Genomic DNA, 27,283 nt, shown 5'->3' with positions numbered 1-27,283 from the left:
GTAGTTTGTGTGAGTAGTTTATGCGAGTAGTCTGTGTGAGTAGTTTATGTGAGTAGTTTATGCGAGTAGTTTGTGTGAGTAGTTTATGTGAGTAGTTTATGCGAGTAGTTTGTGTGAGTAGTTTGTGTGAGTAGTTTATGCGAGTAGTTTGTGTGAGTAGTTTATGCGAGTAGTCTGTGTGAGTAGTTTATGTGAGTAGTTTATGCGAGTAGTTTGTGTGAGTAGTTTGTGTGAGTAGTTTATGCGAGTAGTTTGTGTGAGTAGTTTATGCGAGTAGTCTGTGTGAGTAGTTTGTGTGAGTAGTTTATGCGAGTAGTTTGTGTGAGTAGTTTGTGTGAGTAGTTTATGCGAGTAGTCTGTGTGAGTAGTTTATGTGAGTAGTTTATGCGAGTAGTTTGTGTGAGTAGTTTGTGTGAGTAGTTTATGCGAGTAGTTTGTGTGAGTAGTTTATGCGAGTAGTTTATGCGAGTAGTTTGTGTGAGTAGTTTGTGTGAGTAGTCTGTGTGAGTAGTTTGTCCAGCTGGTTCTGGTTCTGGCCCGTCAGGCTCTGGCATCGAGCTTGTGTGTCCCTCTGGTCTCGGTCATCAGTCTGCCCTATCTGACCCTGGACTCTTGCTCTCCTGTTGCTTCTGTCCTCGTACGCCCGTAAATTTGCCTGAATTTATTAAGCCTTTCCAGTCATGGGCTTCTGAAAAGCTATTTTAAGTTTATCCCATTATTGATTCCTCTTCTGCCAAACCTGACACCAACAGCCAGGCCAGGAACAGTTATCTGAGGTTTATTTACAGGTATAGCAGAAAATGCACTTACATTTTTGTTGGTAATGTCAGCCTGAACCAATGTCCCGTTCAGACACGGCTCCACATAGTGCAGCTCCTCGTTGTACTGGCACACACACACACACACACACACACACACACACAACACAAGAGACCAGTGTGGGTAATGTTGCACAGAGACTTCTCACTGAACCCTCATCCCTCCCTCACGGGCCAAAATGACCTGAACCCCTAAAATTATGCTTGACAATATTTTTTCTATTTTTAATGCATTTTTTGATATATATATATAATTTACCTTGAAATTACTAGATTTAATCAATAAATAAGAAATAAATAGTAATTTAAGCACATTCCTCACATTCTTTCAAATTAAATTCAAAATAACTCACAATTTCATTCATAACCCTTTTAATTCAGCTCTAAATATCTTAAATTGTGTGTGCGAAATAAATAATAACACATGATGGGCTTATATCTCTATATGAGCTGTTCCTCTGGGTCCTAAAGCCGGTCTCTCTGCCGTGTGCTTTCAGATACACATGTAGACATTATACAATCATTTTTTGGTAAAGTTTTAGCATTTTTAGGTTTTTTTTTACGTGTACTGAAGCATTCCTCACATCCCACTCACTCCTAAAGGGGTCAGATTGAGCCGAGAGGGAAGGATTTGTTACTTTTTAAAACTCCTCGAATCCATTACATTTTTGTGGTTAAAGTTATGAGCTCACCTCCGAGAGAAGGTAATACTGATACTGTGATAAATGCAGCTACATTGATAAGTGATTTTGTAAACTGACAGCGATGATGTTGAAGAAGTCGTCGTCCCCGAGTGTGTCCAGGATGGAGGAGACGGTCTGCCGGGCGATGGTCAGCCGAAGCCCCTTCATGCTGCCGCTCACGTCCACCAGGATCACCACATCTTTCGGAGACGTCGCCGCCTGGATGTACCTGTGTTCCCAGAGCACCACAATTACCCTGACGATCTTTAGCCGCGTTTCCATTTCAGAAACTTACGCCATATTTTCTAAATGTCAATATAAATTATTGCGAAAGGACGGGTTTCTATTAATCGATGTTATGCGACTGAAACATTTCATTCTCTCTGCTTGAAGACTCCATTTGTATTGATTTGTTTTGTAGTGTGTTATAATCTTTAGGATGACGAATACGAAAAAGCGCTAAAAGCTACACTGTGTAACTCCTTTTAGTTTATTCTTAACTAAACACACTCAGTTCTTTCAAAAATATGTGTGCTCATTAATGTATATTTACTTCGTTCAAGTAATAAAGTATTCTCGTGAGTGTATAATATGCCATTGAAAATACATACGGGTAAGGGGCTCTAATGTCGGTCGCCATGTTGCCCCTCAATCTTGAAAGTACATTAGCCAAAGAGGGACATAAATAACCGTTAATTCAAGCTTCGCCTTTTGCGTTTACGTTCCAGTTAACACTCATGGACGAGGTCGAACTGGAAGCCGTGTTAATCTTGGCCACCGTAGGAGAAAAAACGAAATCGGAATTGAGAGGAACAAAAAACTAATATTCCCTGGATGGTCATATACCGTTTCACCGCTAGATGGGGGTAAAAATCACACAGTATAGCTTTAACAGTTGCTCTGTTGGCCAAGCATGCTATATGAGGGAAGGTGAAACAAGTTAATAATTTATTCCATGGCCAAGGCAACGGCCCGACAGTGGAAAAGCGGCTTTTATTCCGATCAGTTTAAATCCAGAAGTGGTTTTATGGAGAAGAGGTGTACGGGGCAAACATAACTCACCATTTCCGATTCCGACAGTCAAATTCCAGAACGCCGTGTTCATCGGGTGTCCACTTTATACCTGCGAAGGAAGAGGACGTCTGGTCAGCGCATGACCCTACTGATGCCCATCTCTGAGCTCACCAACTGCTGTAAACGTGGACAGAACACTGTCTCCCAGAATGCAAAGCTCTGGGCTTTACCTTCCATGAGCCACAAGCAATATCACTCATCTTAATCTACTTCCTGACGCGCTGTTTCCCTGAACCGATGAGAGTCGAATGTCAGCAAAAGGAAAACGTAATGCGTTTAATCCTGTGATACTAACTGGAACGAACCTGTGTAAAGATCCACTGGAGAGAGAAGCGCTGTTATTAAAGAGAGAGTAAAACACTTAAAGGGACAGTACACACAAAAATGTCATCATTTACTCAACGTTATGCTCAAATCAATGGGATTTTCTCTCTTGTGCAAAAGATGATATTTAAAAGTAAATATCTCTCAATGAAATGAGCAATATTTTCTGTTCACGTGAGAAACATGTACAGGTGTGCCGGTAAATAAGGTACTGTCGCTTTAAGCAGAGCGGATCTCTCGCTCATTAATTGACAGGTGGAGAAAGTTCAATCCTCTCTTCAATACTTTTATCTTTATTATGCTTATTTTATGTTTATGTTTCTTGCATTTAAAAATTAGAATGTAATCTGCAGTTACGTCAAAAAAGTAATCTGATTACATAATGCACGTTACATCCAATTACTTAATGCATTACTTTTCTCTTAACGTAAAAAAAAAGTCATCTGACAAATGAATCCATGTTACTGTACTGCGTGACTTTACTTTGCTCCAAAACGTCATCCATACTCATTTGTTTCTGAGCTGGGCTCAAACTTTCATGATTTATTTTTTGATGATTGAATTATACGTGTGTTTTGTTTTCTTGCTGCATGTCACAGACGTTTTCTTCACGGCACAATTCTGAAACGTCTGACGCTTTCGGGCCCCGTTTGATGGACAGGATTATCAGTGTTGATCGTCAGCTATCATTAAGCGATTAGCATGGTCGAATAGTGTAGATTATTAGTTGAACCGCCAGATATCGCTGTATGATACACTAGCTGTGGCGGATGTGGGTGAGCATGGGTCAGGTCAGTTTGAGTTTTTATTAAATGGAATTTACTTACAGTAAAGAATACATAACAACAGTATTTCGGTTTAATAAACTTTATTTAGGCTTTCGTTTGGAGTTAAGTGCGCACACTCTTTAACGTTTAGTTTGAGTTTATTCTTACCGTTCTTTCTGTTTGTTTGTTTGTTTGTTATGGCTGAGTCCCGTGAGCTGGTGCACCGTCAAAAGGGGTTCGAGTGGAAACAGCGGACATATATATGGTTCCGGCGATCGGGCCACAACCATTCCGGTTTACACTGCGGGGGAACTCCAAAGACTATTTTGCTTGCTTTTCTCTTGTTTGTTTATAAGGAGTACATTTATTAAGTGAATTCATTTGACAGTATTATTTGAGGTGTTTGTTTATGTATATTGGGTGTTTTTCATATGCGTTATTGTGTGTAATGGCCATTATGTGTCTGTGTATCCCCCTTTGTGTGTTGATTGGTGCTGGCCACCAAGGTATACATTTGTGAATTTTTTCTGTATGTGGGGTGTGCCGTGAGAGAACAGGTTCTGTGGGTCCTGGCCTGGATCTCAGTAAATATTTGAGAGGCAATGCAGTAACCCATCGTTATGGTATCTTTTCTTTTGTTTTTTTATTTGATTTTTTGTTATGCTTGGTTTACCACCATTGGGTTAGCATTGGCTTTATTTTTGTAACCCCATCCTATGGTAATAAATCCCTAAACGTTTGCACTAGCCTGCTGCCTCCGTGTTCATTTATCCTCTACTGGTCACATCTATCACACTAGCACATCGCTAATCGGGACCAATTATTTCCACAAACACAAGGGAGAGCACTTTTAGATTTAACCTGCAAGATGAGTGTGATCACGCCTTCATAGCTTTCGTGTCGATCTCTCCAACTCTTGAGCTCGGCTGCCGATGAAACCGTGAAGAATCCGGTCTCCGGACTGAACTAGCGCACTCCCACATGCTAGCATCACATCAACACTCCCCATGGGCAAGGGTTACTTACTTTAATCACACTAGACATTCTATCTAAGGTACAAATGTAAAGCGTTTTTTAAAGTACATCAAAATTGAGGCACATTTGAAACCTTGAAATCTTATCAGGTAAAATGAAGCATTTTCCAACTCTGAGTGAACCGTGCCAGCCGATGAGGAAGAGCGAAGGCGACCTTACCCGGATACTGTCTGAAGAAGCCTTTGGCGCTGCCGAAGTACTGCCAGATGAGCGAAGGGTCTCTGTTAAAGTTGTCCACAAACACCGTGTTGAGCGCCTCAGACCAGTACACCCCGTTCATGATGGCGGAGTCTGCAACCCAAGGCGGACTTCATTGGTTTGCACATTTTTAACAGTGAATACAGTATTCTGAAATCATAAACACCGAGGCATGTGATATCCGGGAGCCGCTGTCCAGTCTCGAGGCACATTGTCTAAATTACAGCCGTTCTGGAACGACATGCACGTCTCAGGACACACGAGATGCCTCAGAGCCAGATTACATGTATAAAACAATTAGTTCTGGTCTTGGAATCTGATTGGACGACTTGTCTGTGTGCGCTCTGCTTGTTTTTTGTTTGGACTTTTACGTTTAGTTTGATTTAAGTTCTGCTTGTCGTTTTTCGGGTTCCCCTCGTCTTTACTCCCTGATTTGTCTTGTTATCTAGTTATTCCTGTGTAAATAAGCCACGGGCCGCGTCCGAAATCACATAAGCCCATGCTAACAGTAGGTGAAGAACAGTATGTGACAAGAGCAGTGTGTGATGGACACTTTACCCATAAGGCCACGGGAGAGGATTTATGAACGACTGATCAACCGATGCTGTGAGTCATGAGATAATTCATCTATTAAATATGAAGTGTCCTAATAATTTGTTATTTTTGGCTAGTCAGTAAGAGATTATTAACTACAACTCTTCATTTTGTTATACAAATGCATCTTTAAAATGGATATAGATTTATAGAACTGATCTGAGATCAGATAAATCTCCATATAGACACTGGTTCATAGGCTCACTGAGTGGCAAACCATTGCGATTTCTAAACTTTTCATAAAGAAGCCTTGTTTCCTGAAATCACGAGACTTTGGCAGTTCGATAAACGCTCCGAATCACTCGTTCAACACAAATGATTTACAAAGGCTTCGAAGCTTCACGGAGATCACTTCACGTTACATTGTTGTGCCAGTGGGTGGCGCTCCTTATTAGTGACTTTCATTCAAACAATTCACTCAGAAATGCGGAACAAGGTGTTGGAATAATCTGAACTCTGAACACCACACTCATGGTTATCACTTTGTCTTCTGAAGTAAGCGATCAGATTGCTTCAATTGCTAAAATAAAAAAGTCATTGAAGTTACACATTACAAAAAAGCTAAATAAAACAGAAAAATTAGCAGTTTCCATCCTTGACTTTGATTCATTGTACCATGCTAACTCCGATCCCATGGCCTTGTGGGTAACTGTATTATAAGATGACCATTGTGGAACTGGGTAAAGGGACCATTATAACACAAACACTACTACACCGATGATGTACTAGCTCAAGGATGGATTTTGTTCAATTTTAACCAAATAATCTTCAGTACTGCAGCTTTAAAGTGCAGTACAAACAAAACAAAAACACCAATGCAAATACTCTCACTCCAAATGATTAATGTTCATTGATAAAAGTCTTTCATTTTTACACAACTAAGCAAGCGTCTTCCCCTGGAGTGTATTTTGCATATGAAAGAGGAGAGAGGGACGGCTCTCAGCAGAATCTTCAATAAAGTGCTGCTTTATCCACATAATAAAGCAAATAATCCTTCAGTGTAAATGGAGCAATGCATTCTGGGTTCCATTGGGGAATCCTTGTGCTTGTTATATCTTCCTTCTTCTGATGTTACATTTACACTCACTATAGATCTTTCATTGAGAAGATTTATATTATTATTTCAGTAATTTGTATAATTAATATTTAAATGATGTGAGTGTTGTGTTAGGAAGTATACAATATTAACTACAACTCTTGGGAAGTATGTAATCAGAGCTGCAAGATGTGGCTAATGAAGGAGGAGCCAGTCTCTAATTAAAACTAATAAAAATGCGCATTCTGAATGTGTTTATTTTTAGATATATAAAATTAACTTGTAGATATCTGTAGTTTAACTAAGAATAGTCAAAAAAAATTGTGGATTCCTGTTAGAACTCCTGTTAGAACTCCTGTTAGAACCATTATAGGACGTTCTAAAATATACTGCGCCGGAATAGACTTTAGCCTATAGAGCATCACAGTCCCGCCCACAGCCGGTGCCGGAAGTAAAAATTCAATACAATTTCTCCATTGACATTAGAGATATAAGCCATAAAAACGTAACCATACATGGTAGACTTAAAACCAGCTACGGCTGTACTAAGCGATTGTATGTGCTCATATAAACGCCAAAAGTTCATGGGGCACTAACCTTGTTTTAAGATAAATGCCTTTTATTCGCGATGTATTGGATATGTACTTCATTACCCACAATCCTGAACAATCTCACAATCCATCTGATTGGTGGAAGTCGTGTCACGTGTCTGAAACCCCGCGAAGGTACGTGAAGACTGAAGATCGCGTAATGACGTAGGGCTAAGTTCATTGGTCGCACTTCTGAGACGCCTGCGCGCCATTGGATGTGCAGTTGCCACAGCTTAGCTAATGAGCGAGCCAGATACTCAATGTTTTTGCATGTTGAGCTGCAAATGCGTTTGCTTCAATAAATTGAGGAAAAGGAGTTTCCCTGCACATTCACTATATAAAATTCACTGGAGGAAAAAGTTCACGTGCCCGTCGTCAGATTTGGAAGTCACTCAAAAGGCTCTTTCACGGTGGCTTGAGGCGACTTCACTGAGGCGCGGTGGTTTATGGGAGGAGTAGTTCCTTTGCTCGGAAATGAAAATATGTACACAGGCTTGTACCCTCGACTTTTTTGGGATTTTCTCTTTGTTTTTTCACTCAAAATGATGTATTGTATGCTTATGAGTTCAGCCGTAGCTGATTATCCTCAGACATGCTCTAATACTCTTTAGATATGGATTTTACAAAGTGTCAATGGGAGAAATGAATGGGAAATTTACTTCCGGCACCAGCGCTCTCTCGGGCTGTGGGCGGGACTGTGATGCTCTATAGAAAAACCAACCTATAGAAAACACTTTTCAGACAGGTTGGAGATATCTGGCTGACTGACTAACTGACTCAATGAATGAACGGAGGCATTTATAAAGCACTTTCATATGTCTACTAAGTCCACACTCTCCTCAACCACCATTAGTGCTTATTAAATCTGAGGAAAGCACGGGATCCAGCCAAATGATTGGATAAAGAATGATGCACTTATGTTGTGGTGTTGTGCATGATGTTGAGCGTGGTGTTGTGATTTTGTGCGTGATGTTGTGTGGGATGTGTGTGGTGTTGTGCGATCACACCTCTGTTGTACATGTTGGTGGGCACCTGCACCACACTGAGGCTGAGGTTCACCGACAGGTTGTTGAAGTGTTCGTTCGGCTGCAGGATGAACTCTCCGCCCAGCTCCACACTCTTGCCCTCCTCGTCCACCTCGTTGATCAACACCGCGTTGAAGTACTCGTACTGTCAGGACAGAGAGAGAAGGGGGAGCTCATCACACACTGGGGATGGAGAACACTGTGGAAAGCAGAGGCCAGAGTCGTGATATTGTCTAATCATCATTATTGACAAAATTCCTGGAAATATGGAGATATGCATAGATGTGTTGTCAGTATCGCACACCCCTACACTACAGTGCGCTTGCAGTGCAACACTCACTGTGAAAGGAAGGAAGATTCATTTATTTGTTTGTCTCCTAAACTCAGGAATAGCCATTCCCTCATCGCTCAGACACAATCAGCTCTACACTAAAGACTCAATTTCACAGTCAAGCTTTGACCTGATTCTCTCCTAAACACATTGCTATGCTGTTGGGTCTACCAGAAGCACCTCTCACATGATAGCAATCGTATTTGTTATGTGAATGCCACACAAATATTGGATTACTTTTTCTACCCAATTCCTGGGTTGAGCCTTTGGGCATGTTTTGGGTGCTTTTTTGTGTTTGGGTAGTTGTTGTGTTATCCAGGGTCAGACAGTTGAGTTATTGATCGTGGGCTTTAAACAGAGTGTGTTTCTAGAAGAGAATAGCTTCACAGTCCAGCTTAAAGGGTTAGTTCACCCAAAAATGTAAATTCTGTCAGTATTTACTCACCCTCATGTTGTTCAACCCCGTAAGACCTTCGTTCATCTTCGCAACACAAATTAAGATATTTAAGATATTAAGATCACTCCTGCATACAGTCCATAGGCTTCTTGAGGGACTGTCCCCGAAAAGTCATTAAAGACATCGTTAAAATAGTCCAAGTGACTACAGCGGCTCAATCTTAACTTTATCAAACGACGAGAACACTTTTGTGCGCAAAAACAAACAAAAATAACGACTTTATTTCAACTATTCACTTCCTTCTCCATGGGCCTGTAGTCAGTTAACGTAGTGTGATTGCGTAGAGCTATGTCACACGCAGGCTCACTATTGGCCGACGCTGGTCATGTGTGTGATGCGTGTGACATATGCTATCAGATGCTATCAGAACACCAGCGCTATCAGAATGCTATTAGAACGCTGTGTTCTACAATGCAAAGACAGTTCAGCCACTTATTTTCATTGCCCAGGGACGAGCATGTGAAGAATCAGTGGTCAGAGTTCATATTTGCAACGATACCACAAAAGTATAGCCCCAACCTTGTGTTCTCATCATTTTAATGATCAATCATTCAAAAACATACATGAATTCAAATGTGGATTCGCAAGCTTGTTCCCGAAGGAGGGCTCAGTATCCAGTGTATATGGATCAGGTTCGTCCTCCGAATCACAATCTGTGAGTATTATTAATAATGTTTGCTGTTATGTTTTCTGTAGCATGCACAATATAGTTATATTGTGTTGTGTGTGTTGTGTACACTCCGCGCAGCTTCTAAGCGGGGTAAAGTTAGTTTTGTTTTTGATATTCCCCAGACATTCATTGAAAAATGCCAATTACCTCCTAAACGACTTCGCCAAATCTGACTTCGCTCTATATAATAAGCACTGCCCCTCGAAAGCGCCGCAATGTGAGTTTCGCCGGGAAAGCTCGCTCTTGACGGACACGCGAGTAAGGGGCCGTGTGGAAAGTGCACTTTTTTTGACACGTTTGTTCAAACACTATATACAATTTTCAACACTTGACGAGCTATAATCCTGGTTATGGGCGTTCTGTTGCCGACAGTCTCTGTCTATGGTTTACCAATAACAACTGACTGGGTCATCTGACCAATCGCCACAGATTCGCATCACTCAAAGGAGGTGTTTGGGAAAATGAATCATCGAACTAATCTTTTGGGAGTCGTTGAGAAAATCAGTTACAAATAAATGCGTATTATAAGACAAATAAAGTGTTTTTTTATCCTTGCATGCACGTTAAACTGTTTTTGGAAACTCCCAAAACAAAAATAGGAACATTTCAAATGCTATGATAGGGGCTCTTTAAAATGCCACATTGTGATAAAGATTGCTGAGTATATTGAGCACACACACACACACACACCCTTGCACTGGCACAACCCTGTGCCCTTCTCCACTGCCGGGTTCATATTTTTAGCACTGCAGTGCCGGAGGAGCTATTAATAAATCATTCAGCAGTATTATATTTACAGCAGTGCTGTCATCGCTCACTGTACGCTCTTCTCAGCAAACACAAAAGAACTTTCAATTAATAATACCAAAAATTAAGACCAGAAAAGCAGGACTTTGATCAGAAGAACTTGAAACTCATAATAAACATGTTTTTAGCCTTCGGAGGCTTTAGTACAGAAAGTTTGGTTTTGAATATGTTTGAACAGTCACTTAACCGTAACAAATATTGAATATTGAATATATAAGAGTAGTAGTTGCTTGTTGAGTTCTACACCTGTTCTGCGTTCTGTTGATTTCTCCTGTGTGTATTTAAAGGCCCCCTGAAATCAAAATGTACGTTTTTTTAGCTTTTTGTATAAATATGTTAGTCTTAAGTTATGAATAAGCTGGTGTGCTCCAAAACAATGACAAAATTCCTATTTAGGAGATATAAGCCTTCAAAACTTAGACTCTCACTTCCGCTAAACTGGATCAGGGATTTGAATGCCTGATTCAGATTACACATTTTTTTGTCTGTTACAATAGTCACTGTGTCAGATTACGCGATTTTGATCTTGAACAAGAAACATGTCAGACGGCACATTGCTTCCTGACCAGTCATCGCATGCCGTCTTTAACGGCGCACGTGATGTCATCGAGAAGGCGAAAATAATAGCGAGTGACTTCCGGAAACGAACGTAAACAAACAATGGATGAAGCGGTGAGTGTTGTGTTCAGAAAAAAAGTAAAAAAATAAAGAAAACCCGACACGTTCCTGGATTGCTCGAAGAGGACAGTATGGGCTGTCAATCCTCCAAAGAGAACTTGAGGTAAAATGTTGTTTTCTTACATAACTTTACTTTTAGTTTTAACGTTAGCACCACTGTCTCTCTTTCGTATCGCAATTTTTGAAAGTTGTGTACGGAAAAGCTTCTGTGCTCCTATTGGTCAACCTCATACATGTGACGGAACCGTCGTGGACGACGCTAATCGCTAGACGACATGCTAGTATTTTTGTCGTGAAGCATCGCAGACGCGACGTAGGTTGTCGCCACACTATATGAGATGATACGATCGAATCTTGCGTCCCGACGCCCATCGTCATTTACAAATCCCCACGACACCCTACGTCAAACGGATCGTGCCAAAATCGTGTAATCTGAACAAGGCATTAATCAGCGCAGACTTCATCACATCTTCTGTCCAATCACATGCTCTCTAGAATATGAAGCTCCGCCCCCTATGCTATAAACACCACCTGAGTAACGCGAGCGTCGACGTGTCACAGAGTAACATGGGTTGGTGTGTGTGTTCGGTTGCTCAAACAATAGACTTTTACTCGGTTCTCCAACTGTAGGCTGGTTACGAATGAAATGACTAAATGCTATTGGCTGTTTGAAAAGGGGAGGAGCCATTCCATATGCCTCGCCTTTACTTCCTGTTTATAAGCTTTGCGAAGTGTTGTAGCAGGTCTCGCTGTGAGTACAGGTGTATAAAGTGTGTGAAGTGACGGTGGCGCAGGGAGGAATCTGCTGACAGTCTCGGGACAGCGAGTCAGCAGTCTGAGATGACCATTCAGCAGAAACACAGGTTAAAGCTGCACACGGGTCCTCAGAGCTCATCTGAGACGAGATGTTTCTGTGTGATGCCTTCACGAACTGGGATTTACATCTGATCATTTGTACTAGTTTCTAATTTACACGAGGTCCCCAGATAATAATAATCCTGTGTGAATAGGGCTAAAGATGAGTTTTAAGGGATACAAGTATTGACTTCAGAGGGACTTTATCATAAGAGCCTCAGATTATTAATTAATAAATGTGATTTCTTGCACAATACTATGCTATTATGACCACAAAACACTTTTACCAAAGTGAATCATTTTTAAACTAATCCATTTTGATGACTTAACTAAAAACTTAATTTTGAATGTGACGAGACAAGAAACATGGAGACAATGTTCGCATGTTATTAAGAGGATGCATATTTTTAAATAAAAAAATTATTGTGAAAAATCATTCTCTGAAATCGCTTTAAGTTATATAACCTGTTAAATATCAGCCCCTACACTAACAAAACAATAATAAGCCAAATATCTAAAAGCCAAATTTCTAACCAAATTTGAATTTGATATCAAGTTAAATGTTGTTTAAAGTGCCGTTTCCATGGTAATGCAATGTCCAATTTCAAAAGGCTTTACTTTGAGTGTTAAGCTTTCTCTTAATGATACTCTATGATAATTTATGATGATTACTAAAATATGTGCCGGGGAAAAAAGCAATAAGAAGAAAAAGTGCACTTAAAATGCCCGGTTGATGCGCTTAATTAACACTTCATTGCACTCGACTGCACAGTTTTACTTGCTTTTATTCTTTTCGCTGGAATACTCTAGAAATGTCCTACATTACGAACCAACCACAACGCCATTGAAATGCACGGACCTACAACTGCTAAACAGTTTTGCACCGGCAAACGCCACTCAGAACATGTTAAAATCGGTTCCCTTTTTCCTTTTATCTCCTCGTTCATACATATTCAAGCTTGAGAGTTTTCTGAGTAAATCGTTCCTCTTGCTGGGGATTTCTCAGGCTTAATTCTGCACTCTTTTCCTGGGCGTAGTAAATGTCACACGACAGCAGCGAGAGCAGATTATGAGCTGAATCTCCAGCGCTGGGTTTAATCTGCGTAACTTCTCTTGGCAGGTGTAGAGCAGACACCGTCGAGCTTCAGATCCTCCAGATAGAGGAGAGAAGAGGACAGGCCAGATTCACTGATTCAGCGTCCATCACCCGTTCACTGCAGGAATCATGGAGATCGGGCAAAGCTGCAAACATGCCCACAACTGACTCCCCGTAGAGTATTAGCTGAGTATTAGGAGACTGTTCGGGTCAGTCTTACAAAGCTACTTAAAGTCAGTAAAATGTCTATGGGGAGCATCAATAGTCAATCCCTTAGAACTCATCTTTGATCACCAAAACGACATTCAAATGTTTTTTCCTTAAAAAAAATGTCTTCATGTCTTAAAACACCTTGAGTGTAACTCGACACCCTCGCCTCATTTCACGAGTTCACACTTACATATAATTTTGAGTGAGTAAGATTCAATGCGTATTTGGCGTGCTGTCCGGAGGGAGGGCTCCGTGCTCGGAATTCTGCCCGAACCCAGAGTACTCCCCCCGTATGCAAGTGATTTTTTAGAAAGAGGAGTGTGCAGGACTAGGAGTGTGGAGAAGGGGTGGAGGAGGGATGCTGCAAACTGCCAATGGATCGAGGTAAGACTGCTGAGTCTATATATACCCTCTTATCATTGGTTGCTGATTGCTGATTGCCGTCCACTCGTGTTAATTATCTGAACGTGCTCCTCCCGAACTTAGTTATTAACAAAACTTCATTTAGTATGCGTGGTTCTATGAATATGCAGATGAGCCCCGCCTCCACTCACTCACTTCCACTGGTTGACGATTTACACATGGTTTTGAGTTAAAGCATATTAAAAACACCACATAGACGACATTAAACGCTGGATTTACACCACAGGGGACTTCAAATTAATAAATGTAAATGTAAATAAGCGCATAAATGATTTCGACAGAACTAAAAGTGGAAAAACAAGAACTCTCTGGATAACGTATGGTTCTGTGTGTGAAATCGCATGCGTATAATCAGCTCTCTGCTGCATGGTTATTTCCTGAGGATTGGCGGCGTCAGACAGCGAGAGCGCTGGAACAGATTATGAGCGCTCTGTTATGAGCAGATAAGAAAACACTCACTGCCAGCAGAAGCCCAACAAACAGCCAAAACCAGGAGAGACCGTCTCCAAGGAGGATTCACACTTTATTTATTTATTTCTGGCTTCTTCTAATGTTTGACTTCCCCATATCATCACTACAGGCTAAATTCAACGTAAAGCAGCATCACTGGCTTCATATTCACGGCGAATAAACCCTCAGCACGTCAGAAGTCAGTGAGATCTCGATTGATGCTTTTAGGCTGTGTTCACACTGGACGAGTTTGGCTGGATTAAAACCAACTCTGTCAGTGCGGCGTGAACTACTATCTTCAGTTTTACTCCCAGAGTTGTTTCTGTGAAAGAAAAGGTAGCATATTCTTACAGCGCACGTGCTGATTTAGCACTGATTTCCCCCTCTCTGGTTACAGTGATCGGCTCAAATGATCTGGTAATGTGAGCCGTAAAACTCCCGATCTGCTCACAGAGGCAACTGGGTCACCCGGATCATATCAAACATCTTTGAGATTTAGGATTTTAAATTGGGATGAATTTAACTACGATTACTGGGTGTGGGATGCTTATTCAACAACACTGAAAGCGTTTCCATATCTAAATAGTCATATGGATTTTTTATCACAAAGTTAGTACGTTTGACTGAGGTTTCATGGCTGTGAGAGTTCCAGTAATGGTGTTGATGTGACTGGGAAATGTGCAGTGTTGCGTCGAGCTCATGTGAAGACTGAGACCACCTGAGGCTTTCACTGGGAGGAAATAAATGGCTTTTTACGGTAGATTAACCTCCGACCTTTACATGAGGGTGTCTCACTAATGGATGCCCTCAGAGAATGATAAACAGCTAAACTTTGACATATACAGTATGCTTAATTCAAATTGCTTTGTTCAATGCACTTCAGTATTATGAGACTTCGGTGCATGTTTAACATGAGATCAAGGGAAGGTCATGTGATTCATGCTGAGATCAACAGAAGTTTCAATACTAAGCAGTTAAAGCTGAACATCAGTCATTAAGTGCCGTCGCCCTGATGAAGAGATGCGGTTGCCATGGTAACTGCTGTTGATGCTCACCTGTAGGTCAGGATCCTCCTCGTGATTCAGGTGGGCTTCCTCTGCTGCTTCCACCAACCGCTGGAGGACAAGACAGACCGATATTAATCTACCACACACACACACACACACACACACGCACACACACACACACACGCACACACACACGCACAGCTTCAGGACAAGAATCTCTCTATCTCTCACTCACACTATTACATTTACATTTATTTATTTTAGCATTCATTTAGCGTTTAGCATCCAAAGCGACTTAAAATTGCTCTATATGTCAGAGGTCGCACGCCTCTGGGTCAACTAGGGGTTAAGTGTCTTGCTCAGGGACACATTGGTGTCTCACAGTGGATTCGAATAGGCACTATAATATTAGACACTAGACTACTGTGTTGTCTCTATTACACACTAATGTGTATATATCTTTGCGTTATAAATGAAAACAGAAAACACTTAAATCCAGGGCTGGCAATTGATTTTGCAGATGATGATTAATGTGTTTTTCATCACAATCCATCCATGTTAATATAGAGATGTCTAAATAGATTCTGATTTACACTCTTAAAAATAAAGTTTTTTATCTGCAAAAATAAAGGTTTTTTATCTGTTTTTATTTTTTATCTGTTCTTTATCTGCATTCGGCTCCATTATGAAGCATTGACAAACTTGGAATATTTCCAAGGAAGAAAACGGATCTTTAAGATTTTTTTTTAAAAGAACGGACCACTGAAAGGTTATCGAGTTAAATGGTATGGAAGCTTGTTTCCGCCACAGAATAAAAAAATAAAACAGGTAATTGTGACTTTTTATCTCAGAATTGTGAGTTATAAAAGTCACAATTGCATGATATAAAATCGCAATTGTGAGAAATAAATTTGAAATTCTTACTTTTTTTTCTAAGAATTGCAATTCTGACTTTATAACATGCAATTGGGTGATATAAAGACAGAATATCATGATATAAAGTCGCAATTGCGTGATATAGTCTGAATTGCATGTTTATTTCCCAAGGGCCAAACTTTATGCAGATAAAGTCTGATGAACACACACACACACACACACTCACCTTTATGGCCTCAGCCTTCTTGTGAAACATCTGCTCCATTTCCTTAGCAAGTCTCTTCACCAGTTTGATTCCATCGATCTCCTCCACCCTCACCGACGGCTCAAACTCCTTGTACTTCTACAGAAACGAGGACATTTGACAATGACAATCATAAAACAAATAATTCCGGTCCTCGTTGCTCATTGGCCAGTCTGGTACAGCTGCAGAAACAGATGTGATGTCATCCTCACTGCACAGCACACATAGACAAGGCCATTGCATTTCCTGTAAAACAATATGTATTGTGAAAAGCGCTATACAAATAAATGTGACCTGAATCGAAGGCCGTACCAATGTCACGTGAGAGCAAAAGATTGTTACCCGGACTTTGCAGTCATTTGCTGCATTGACCGACAGAAAGATGCTTAGTTTGAAATGTCTTCTACATGAGCTGTTTCTCATACATCACTACACTACTGGCAATAGACATTTTTGCCCACAAAATTTAAATGATATTTCATGACCTTACTGCACCTTCATTAATTGTCATTTGCATTAAAATAGCAATTGCACATTAAAGTCCCCCTGTAGTCGATAGTCGTATTCCTTAAATCTCATCGTCGATCACCAAAATGATATAAAGGATTTTTCCTTGAAAAAAAAAAAACAATCTTCATGCCTTAAAAAATCTGAATTTACACTGTAAAAAACTGTTTCAGGACTTGTGCAGCAAGCTTGAATTCGACACCCTCGCCTCATTAAGTATGCAAAGTGCTATGAATATGCAAATGAGCCCCGCCTCCACTCACTCAGATCACATATTGATCTTATTGGTTACAAGGTGGTTTGTGACGTCAGAAACACCAGCGATTTCAAAGCGTGTTTTTGAGACTGTCTTTGGTTCACTGTAGTTTTAAGGAGGAAATAATTACAAATAACAATAACACATAGAACAATAACAAAAATTGAATCTAATCTAAAGATAATTTGTGATTTAAAACTGTATTCATTTAGTTTATATTTAGTGTTTAGTGTGTTCACTGTAAGGACAGAGAAGGAAAAGACCGTCAGAAGTGCTCATAGCTTATGTGGGGATGAAAGTGAATTTAATCCTTATCCTGCTCCCATAACCTCACTCTCAAAGCCCTTCAATCCACTCGAGGCCAAACGTTATCTCAAAGCTGGAGACGTGGCTCTTCACTCCACTAGCCGAGCATCTGTGTGTCTCCCCAACATTTTCAGAACTTTGGGCAACATTTACTTAGTTTTGAACAAACATTATTCTAGTAAAGTCTAGTAAAAAACCAAAGTTATCTGGTTTTTATTTAATATTCTCAAAACATTAGCACAAAAACATTATTTCCCCTTTGGAGTAGAACTCAACACTGCGTCATCATGGTGTTCATGCTACGGGAACGCTTCACAAGTGCCGATGTCTAAAGCATGTGTGTTAGTTAACAAAAGCTCCTCGGTAGAGAACACTATGGCGCTCCTCTATACTGAATACTTGCTCCCTTGGAATAGGTTTCCCAATTGGAGCCGATGGCCGAGGTTCTGGATAGCAAGCGCTCTACTCTGCCCCTATTGGCTGGATGATGCAGTGGGTCTGCGGTCTACCTGACCAGTTCTACCGCCGGATCGGTTACAGTCTTGAGCTTTAGGGCACGGTGACCAAGCATTTGCTCTGTTTGGCGTAGTCGGCATCCGTTCCCAGAGCGGGAACTTAAAAAGGTAACTTTTAACTTACTTCTCAGTAACATCATGGTCACTTTACCATCAGGAGTCAAACACTCATGGCATCATGCTTTCGAATGACTGTATGCACACTGCTACATCATAAACAAAATAAACAAAAGCTCTGAGCTCAATTTGAATGAATATGCACAATCAGTGACAGTCTGAGGATAGATGCGGCTGTAGACGGATGCTAGTTTACATTTTTACTGTTTCCTCCAAAGGGGATGCTCCAGCAGAGATGAACAAATGGGAGTGCAGGAAAATTAGCATGAAAGAAGGCATGAAGGAGGCCCTGGAGAAACACAGTTAATGGCCCATGAACAGGGGGTGATGGAATCCATTTAGCAACAAGCTGGAGTGTTGAAGAGGCTTTGGAGAGGAGACTGCACATATGCGAAACGGCGGCTTCAAATGAAAGGGTATGAGGTGAAATCCTCATCACATCTACACACATCACATCCACACACATTACATCCAACAGATCTACACACATAACATCTACACACATTGCTACACTGATGTTATGTGTGTGTGTGTGTGTGTGTCAGAGCTGAACATCTCCTCCAGTCTCCAGAAGCTCGTCCCAGTGACACTAACGCCCTTTAAAGACCCGCATGACGATGCAGAACTCGATGCTGCTGAACCCGGTTCTGCCGTTAGAGATGTGATGAAGTGTGGTTCACCCAGTGCTGTGGACGCTCTGCATTCACATGCATTTGCACACTGATGATTGCATCTATAATTAACCTCACTGATTATAATACGTTATTCTCTGATAATGGATATGTGAAGGAAGACATCTCAAACATTTTGTTCATTTTGTCCTGAAGTTCATAGCCAGCTAACTTAACCCTATCATGCATGAATTATGACAACCTCAGTCAGGATTTCTTTAGTGCTCTTAGGAAATGAAATCTTTTTACGCATATTATCAGATGTCCACTTGAGTGGACGGTGTGCATTTTTACACGATGCAGTAATCACAGCAATACTGTTTGTTTTTTAACAAACCAATGCATAAAATTATATAATATCATGTAAAAACAATGATCGATGCATTAATGTCCTACTTTACATTACATCATGAAGTAACGCAAAAACGTGCATTAATCAGGTTGTTTTGATGTAAATGCAAATTACGTTCTAACACACTTATTTACAGCCAAAAAAAGTTACTGCTGATGAATAATTTATAAGAAACTACAATTTTAGCTGAACTACAGCAAGTCTTGCATGATGACAAATGATTCATCAGAATTTCCTCCCAATCAACTCCAAAGGACGTGATGTTTAACATGAGTTACATCATTCCTTTCTTCTTTCAAAAAAGTCAAGATGATAAATGTAAATCAAATCTTGGCTGAAGTGGAAAGTGCGAAATCCCCTATCAATACAGATCAATTTTGTTGACTCAGAAAATCCGATGAGATTCAAGAGTGAGTCATCAAATACCGAATGCCTAAAATAATGTCATTTAACTAATACTGGGTTGTAAACAAAATTGGGCTATTAATATATATATATATACATATATAAATACAGAAATATGCCAATGCCTAAAGGAAAAATGATCTCTTCAAGCCGTTTCGCAGGGACTCAGACCTAGAAATATATAATTCTGTCATCCTTCACATATCTTCATGTCAATGCAAAACTGCTGTTATTTCCTCACCCTGGACCATATACGGATACATACTTCAGCTGAGGGGAAGATGATCTGTGGACAGTGACTTCAGTTTCAGTCTGTTCCGCACACACACACACACACACACACTACTTCACATTATTCCGACGGCGCTTTATTTGTGTTCATTTTATGGAAAGAATTGTGTTTACACATACTGTGAGCATATCTATGGCACACATATGAACATTTTAAGCTGAATACTTATATTGATCAGGGAGATATTGATCACTTCCTGTGATACAGACACACACACACACACACACACACACACACACCAACAGACTCCTTGCTCATCCGTTTCCCTTGATTTAACCTTGAAACATGAGATCTTTCCAATAGCAGGATTATTTCAGCTTGAGCAGTGCAAGGTGTGATGAAGATGATGATGATGATGATGATGATGATGATGATGCAGAATGAGACGGCACAGTTTGAACACATGCATGATAATAAGATAATAACAGCAGATAATATATAAAAACACACATTCATTCACTGTAAAGAACGCATATAAAGATGAAAAACCACACTCTCTAGTTATATCTCATATCTTTTTTTTATTATTACCCTGTCCACACAGACACGTTTCAGCCTCAGCCATCACACACTGACGACTATATAACTGGAGAGTGCGTTTTTTCATCTTTATTTGATGAGTGTTTATTTGGTCCAAAAACAGTATAAATTGTCTAAATGAGGCCATAAATAATGTTGAAAATGGCCACATTTGAACTAGTTTTTAACCTTGTACGAAGGATCTATTGACGTCTTTTTCAGGCGTCCAGAACACGTCAAAAAAAGACGTCATAAAAACTTTCATTCCGGCCCCTCAGTGGACGTCTTTTCAACGTCTGACTTTTGTGACAAAGACTTTGAAAAGACGTCTTTTGGACATCACTTTGCTCAGTGGACAGGTCTGATCCTTTAGTACTACAATTAACCTTTAAAAAATGGGTAATAAGGTTTTTTCATCTTCATGTAAACCACAATGATTTCCCTCATGTGTTAATATTTTTCCTTGTTATAATGTATGATTTGCAAAAATAAAAACTACTGCATCTGTGTTGATGAGAGAAAGTGTATGCGCGCTGTGCACCCGCTACATTATGGGCAAGCATGCGCGCTTAAAATAGCATTGTGAACAACACGCAACGCGCCACTGACTTTAGACCAGGTGTTTTCTGATCAGTGGCGCAATTGTGTTCTGGAAGTGTAAAATAGCACCGGGGAATGTTTGCGCCGAAACACGCCTCCTTTTTGCGCCAATCCGCCACGTTCATTCCCTAGTTTACCGACGTACGTCTGTGGAGGGGAAAATCCCGCTTTGCGCGGGTGCAAAACAGGAATGAGACATGCGTTTGTGTATAAAGTCATTTGCGCCGGGTGCAAGATAGGGCCCGTTATGTCACTCACTTGAAATAGACGTGAAGCTTCCGCAAAGAAAGGTTTGCAGCAAGTGGCTTTGAGCCTAAGACGAACCAACAACTTCAAACAAGACTATTATTAAGAGAGTGACATTTTAAGGGATAGTAACGTATAGATAGATCATGTATTCTACCGATTTTATTTTTACCACATAATTACAGGGAGATATTGAATTGATAATGAGATTATCTTACCTGTTTGTTGATTTTCAATTATAAAACTTGTTGAAAGGTTTTCAGTGTGAGCATCAGTTCTTTTTGAACACTTTCATCTAATTTTAACAAAACCGTGATAATATTGATGATTTGAAATTTTTAAATAATATTGATTGAAATTTTGGACACTATAATCCTGATGTGAAATTTTCATACCGTCCCATCCCTAGTCTGTACGGTGTACAAGAGTGTCAAATCCGCTGTAGCAATAGCCAAGGCCCAGCACTACAGTGAGCTGTGTGACCGACTGGATACGCCGGAAGTGGGAGTGCGATCGGCGCAAGAACACCCTTCTCGAGGCGAAGATCTACAACTCATTTTTTACAGCTTCAGGGGAAGCAAAAACCACCTCGTAGCTCACAGTAAAGGTTTAGAAGTACTTGTTCAAAATCAGTTTCTCTTTGAAGAAAATGAATGTAGTTTTTACTTCTGGAACTGTTGCGCAGGGTTTCATTTGTCAATAAGGTCACACACACACACACAGTGATTGAGCCGCAGGACACACTTACACCAGTTCATTCACATTACTCTACTTTACATTCCCAGTCTCTTCTCTTCCTCCGTGCACATTTCTTCCTCTAGGCCTCCTGTCATACGTCTCTCCTTTCTTCCCTTCTGTTGCCGCTACACTGTTATTTTCTGCTCGCTGCTTTTCTGTCTGCTCACCAGGCATGCTCTCTTTCTTCTTTTTAACCCGTCACACAGATAATCTGCCCCTCGGGCTCCCATCTCCTCTGCTTTAGAAGCACACACGCCACAAACATCCACTGTCACTGTCTTTTCCCTTAATATTAAAACAGTTTGAACTCCAACCAGCCCAATGGTGTCAAAAGAAAATCACACTAATCACTCATAACATCTGATCTATTACAGAAACGTCAGTTTCGGTAGATCGGAATGACTACATCTGGTACCATGGCAAATAAAAAAAGAAACATAAAATATTTTTGAGTTTATACTTGTTTCAGAACATTAAAAAGTAACATTCCCATAATGTGTGAAGAATGATGCCATGGAAAGTTCCCTTAACCTTCACAGAACCAAAAAAAACTTTTTAAAAATGCTTGTTGGGATAACAAGAAAAAAATATCTGCCAACGAGGTCAGAAAAATAAAACTTAAATCAAAGGAAAAACAAGTTTATTTGTGTATTTTTATTTTTGGCTGATGGAGAAAAATATAAAAAAATAAATAAATGTTTATATTTTTTTATATAATTTTTTTTCCATTTTTCTTCTCGGGTAAATGTATCTCAATCTTGAATTTTTAGATATTTGTGCTGAAAAACAAGACAAATATACTGAGTAAGAAAATAATTTTGTGCAGTGTAATTTTTAAATAGTTACATTTTGCTAAGTATAATTTCTCCATTCTCAAATTGAAAACTAATTTGAGAACAAAAAAACACACACACACACACACAACGCACAAGCGATGGAAGAGATACACAGTGCACACACACACACACACACACACACACACACACACACACTACTTGAGCGATGGAAGAGCTACACACACCGAGGCAAAGCGGGTTGCTACTCGTGGGTGGTTTAATTAGCGTAGATTGTATGTGAGGAAGAGTGTGATAACTGAGAGCTGCAGGAACAGAAGCACACACACACACACACACACACACTTCTCTGTGCTGAAAGGACCACAGAAAGAGATAAAACCTTATATTAATACTCAAAAATAGCATGTGTTCATACAGCATGACAATGAGAGGGTGCACTTCAGAGAACACTAGAGTACCGTGTAGCAGGAGCCCTAGTGCTGGTGTAGTGATCTAGTGCTGGTGTAGTGATCTAGTGTTGGTGTAGTGATCTAGTGGTGGTGTAGTGATCTAGTGCTGGTGTAGTGATCTAGTGCCGGTGTAGTGATCTAAGTGGTGGTGTAGTGATCTAGTGCTGGTGTAGTGATCTAGTGGTGGTGTAGTGATCTAGTGGTGGTGTAGTGATCTAGTGCTGGTGTATTGATCTAGTGCTGGTGTAGTGATCTAGTGGTGGTGTAGTGATCTAGTGGTGGTGTAGTGATCTAGTGGTGGTGTAGTGATCTAGTGCTGGTGTAGTGATCTACTGCTGGTGTAGTGATCTAGTGCTGGTGTAGTGATCTAGTGCTGGTGTAGTGATCTAGTGGCGGTGTAGTGATCTAGTGGTGGTGTAGTGATCTAGTGCTGGTGTAGTGATCTAGTGGTGGTGTAGTGATCTAGTGCTGGTGTAGTGATCTACTGCTGGTGTAGTGATCTAGTGGTGGTGTAGTGATCTAGTGCTGGTGTAGTGATCTAGTGGTGGTGTAGTGATCTAGTGCTGGTGTAATGATCTAGTGCTGGTGTATTGATCTAGTGCTGGTGTAGTTATCTACAGCTGGTGTAGTGATCTAGTGCTGGTGTAGTGATCTAGTGTTGATGTATTGATCTAGTGGTGGTGTAGTGATCTAGTGCTGGTTTAGTGAGCAGAAAGGGTTAGTGCTGGTGTAGTGATCAAGTGCTGGTGTAGTGATCTAGTGCTGGTGTAGTGATCTAGTGTTGATGTATTGATCTAGTGGTGGTGTAGTGATCTAGTGCTGGTGTAGTGATCTAGTGCTGGTGTAGTGAGCAGAAAGGGTTAGTGCTGGTGTAGTGATCTACTGCTGGTGTAGTGATCTAGTGCTGGTGTAGTGAGCAGAAAGGGTTAGTGCTGGTGTAGTGATCTACTGCTGGTGTAGTGATCTAGTGCTGGTGTAGTGATCTAGTGTTGGTGTAGTGATCTAGTGGTGGTGTAGTGATCTAGTGGTGGTGTAGTGATCTAGTGTTGGTGTAGTGATCTAGTGGTGGTGTAGTGATCTAGTGTTGGTGTAGTGATCTAGTGGTGGTGTAGTGATCTAGTGCTGGTGTAGTGATCTAGTGTTGGTGTAGTGATATAGTGGTGGTGTAGTGATCTAGTGTTGGTGTAGTGATCTAGTGCTGGTGTAGTGATCTAGTGCTGGTGTGGTGATCTAGTGTTGGTGTAGTGATCTAGTGGTGGTGTAGTGATCTAGTGGTGGTGTAGTGATCTAGTGTTGGTGTAGTGATCTAGTGCTGGTGTGGTGATCTTGATCTAGTGGTGGTGTAGTGATCTAGTGCTGGTGTGGTGATCTAGTGTTGGTGTAGTGTTCTAGCGGTGGTGTAGTGATCTAGTGCTGGTGTGGTGATCTAGTGGTGGTGTAGTGATCTAGTGCTGGTGTGGTGATCTAGTGCTGGTGTAGTGATCTAGTGGTGGTGTGGTGATCTAGTGGTGGTGTAGTGATCTAGTGCTGGTGTAGTGATCTAGTGCTGGTGTAGTGATCTAGTGCTGGTGTAGTGATCTAGTGCTGGTGTAGTGATCTAGTGGTGGTGTAGTGATCTAGTGCTGGTGTGGTGATCTAGTGGTGGTGTAGTGATCTAGTGCTGGTGTGGTGATCTAGTGGTGGTGTAGTGATCTAGTGTTGGTGTAGTGATCTAGTGGTGGTGTAGTGATCTAGTGCTGGTGTGGTGATCTAGTGGTGGTGTAGTGATCTAGTGCTGGTGTGGTGATCTAGTGCTGGTGTAGTGATCTAGTGGTGGTGTGGTGATCTAGTGGTGGTGTAGTGATCTAGTGCTGGTGTAGTGATCTAGTGCTGGTGTAGTGATCTAGTGCTGGTGTAGTGATCTAGTGCTGGTGTAGTGATCTAGTGCTGGTGTAGTGATCTAGTGCTGGTGTAGTGATCTAGTGGTGGTGTAGTGATCTAGTGCTGGTGTGGTGATCTAGTGGTGGTGTAGTGATCTAGTGCTGGTGTGGTGATCTAGTGGTGGTGTAGTGATCTAGTGTTGGTGTAGTGATCTAGTGGTGGTGTAGTGATCTAGTGCTGGTGTGGTGATCTAGTGGTGGTGTAGTGATCTAGTGCTGGTGTGGTGATCTAGTGCTGGTGTAGTGATCTAGTGGTGGTGTGGTGATCTAGTGTTGGTGTAGTGATCTAGTGGTGGTGTAGTGATCTAGTGCTGGTGTGGTGATCTAGTGTTGGTGTAGTGATCTAGTGCTGGTGTGGTGATCTAGTGTTGGTGTAGTGATCTAGTGGTGGTGTATTGATCTAGTGTTGGTGTAGTGTTCTACCTTCTGCAGCAACTGAGAGCCGGAATACTTGGCAGCGATGGACTTAATCTCTCCGCCAAAGGCTGAAGCCCAAAGTTTCACACTAGAACCAGGGAACAAAAATATGAGGACATGAATTTGACAGAAGCTCAACATATTGGGTTAGGAAAGATAAGCGCAACATACACTGACATAAATGATTATTAGGAACACCTGTTCAATTTCTCATGAATGCAATTATCTAATCAACCAATCACATGGCAGTTCAATGTATTTAGGGGTGTGGTCCTGGTCAAGACAATCTCCTGAACTCCAAACTGAATGTCAGAATGGGAAAGAAAGGGGATTTAAGCAATTTTGAGCGTGGCATGGTTGTTGGTGTCTGAGTATTTCACAATCTGCTCAGTTACTGGGATTTTCACACACAACCATTTCTAGGGTTTACAAAGAATGGAGTGAAAAGGGGAAAACATCCAGTATGGGTCAGTCCTGTGGGCCAAAATGCCTTGTTAATGCGAGAGGTCAGAGGAGAATGGGCCGACTGATTCAAGCTGATAGAAGAGCAACTTTGACTGAAATAACCACTCGTTACAACCGAGGTATGCAGACAACACACACAACCTTGAGGCGGATGGGCTACAACAGCAGAAGACCCCACCGGGTACCACTCATCTCCACTGCAAATAGGAAAAAGAGGCGACAATTTGCAAGAGCTCACCAAAACTGGACAGTTGAAGACTGGAGAAATTTTGCCTGGTCTGATGAGTCTGGATTTCTGTTGAACATTCAGATGGTAGGAATAGAATTTGGCGTAAACAGAACGAGAACATGGATCCATCATGCCTTGTTACCACTGTGCAGGCTGGTGGTGGTGGTGTAATGGCGTGGGGGATGTTTTCTTGGCACACTTTACCCCATGGGCATCGTTGGCCCCCACAGTCACCAGATCTCAACCCAATAGAGCATCTTTGGGATGTGGTGGAACGGGAGCTTCATGCCCTGGATGTGCATCCCACAAATCTCCATCAACTGCAAGATGCTATCCTATCAATATGGGCCAATATTTCTAAAGAATGCTTTCAGCACCTTGTTGAATCAATGCCATGTAGAGTTAAGGCAGTTCTGAAGGCGAAAGCGGGTCAAACACAATATTAGTATGGTGTTCCTAAAAATCCTTTAGGTGAGTGTAGTTGACAAGTGTATTTCAATTCAAACCACATTTAAAATCTTATATAATTGTGATAATGTGTATTTGACAATCTTAAAATAAAGATCTCATTCGTTTTTTTTTGTTGTTGTTTTTTTGTTGCAGTGATCAACCATTTCTGCTTCCACAAAGAAACTTTCAATGATCAGTTCTTAAATTAACCATATTTATCATAACTTGAAGTACATTTTAATAATTAAAAAAAAATGTCCACTATAACGAACCCTTTGTGGAATAGAAAAGTTTATCTTTATGGAGCCATATATAAATAAAAAACCTTAATTTTAAGAGTGTATTTAAGCTAATATATCTCCTTTAAAATATAATTGTCTTGTATCGTTAACTTTAAAATCAAAAGAAAGTTTAAAAACTTTGAGGTGGAACTGTTGAAAGGTAATAAACAAGCAATGTTGATGTAAGGGAATTCATAACCAGGATCAGCGTGGGCTTAATAATGTCTAACAGTATACATTTGAGACAAAATTACAACGTGTTAATGTGATTCTCTGTCAGCAATAGTTGCACGAAATAAATAGGACGACAAACAGACTAAAACACCTGATGTTTGATATATTAAAGTGTACTCACACTGCCAGGGGAATGCCTTGAGGAGACGCGCACACGCGGGTGTGGAGAGTAATCCACAGGAGGAACACACAGTACAACACACACTTCATGCTCAATGATGTCCAGGTCTTCTGAAGAGATGAAGGGTTTTGCGTTCACAAACTCAGCTG

The 27,283-nt window shown here is 40.8% G+C and overlaps 1 protein-coding gene across 3 annotated transcripts in view; it reads right to left on the bottom strand.

Moving 5' to 3' along the window:
• Positions 1-27,267, bottom strand: part of cacna2d3a (calcium voltage-gated channel auxiliary subunit alpha2delta 3a) — a 75,590-nt gene extending 48,323 nt beyond the window's left edge. For all 3 annotated transcript variants that reach the window (XR_016146431.1, XM_089119216.1, XM_089119217.1), the window contains exons 1-9: positions 27,135-27,267; positions 25,361-25,442; positions 16,231-16,347; positions 15,177-15,236; positions 8,127-8,289; positions 4,861-4,992; positions 2,564-2,624; positions 1,580-1,730; positions 811-885 (exon numbers count right to left, since the gene is read on the bottom strand). Coding sequence is in view for 2 of the 3 variants with exons in the window: in XM_089119216.1 (XP_088975342.1) it covers positions 811-885; positions 1,580-1,730; positions 2,564-2,624; positions 4,861-4,992; positions 8,127-8,289; positions 15,177-15,236; positions 16,231-16,347; positions 25,361-25,442; positions 27,135-27,223 (930 nt within the window). In the remaining variant the exon portion in view is untranslated. The remainder of the gene's footprint in view (positions 1-810; positions 886-1,579; positions 1,731-2,563; positions 2,625-4,860; positions 4,993-8,126; positions 8,290-15,176; positions 15,237-16,230; positions 16,348-25,360; positions 25,443-27,134) is intronic.
• Between the last annotated feature and the right edge of the window lie 16 nt (positions 27,268-27,283).

This window comes from Pimephales promelas, chromosome 14 (assembly GCF_988280905.1).
Source record: "Pimephales promelas chromosome 14, fPimPro1.hap1.1, whole genome shotgun sequence".
Lineage (NCBI taxonomy): Eukaryota > Metazoa > Chordata > Actinopteri > Cypriniformes > Leuciscidae > Pimephales > Pimephales promelas.
Note: the sequence above shows the minus strand (reverse complement) of the source record. Positions and strands in the feature narration are given on the sequence as shown.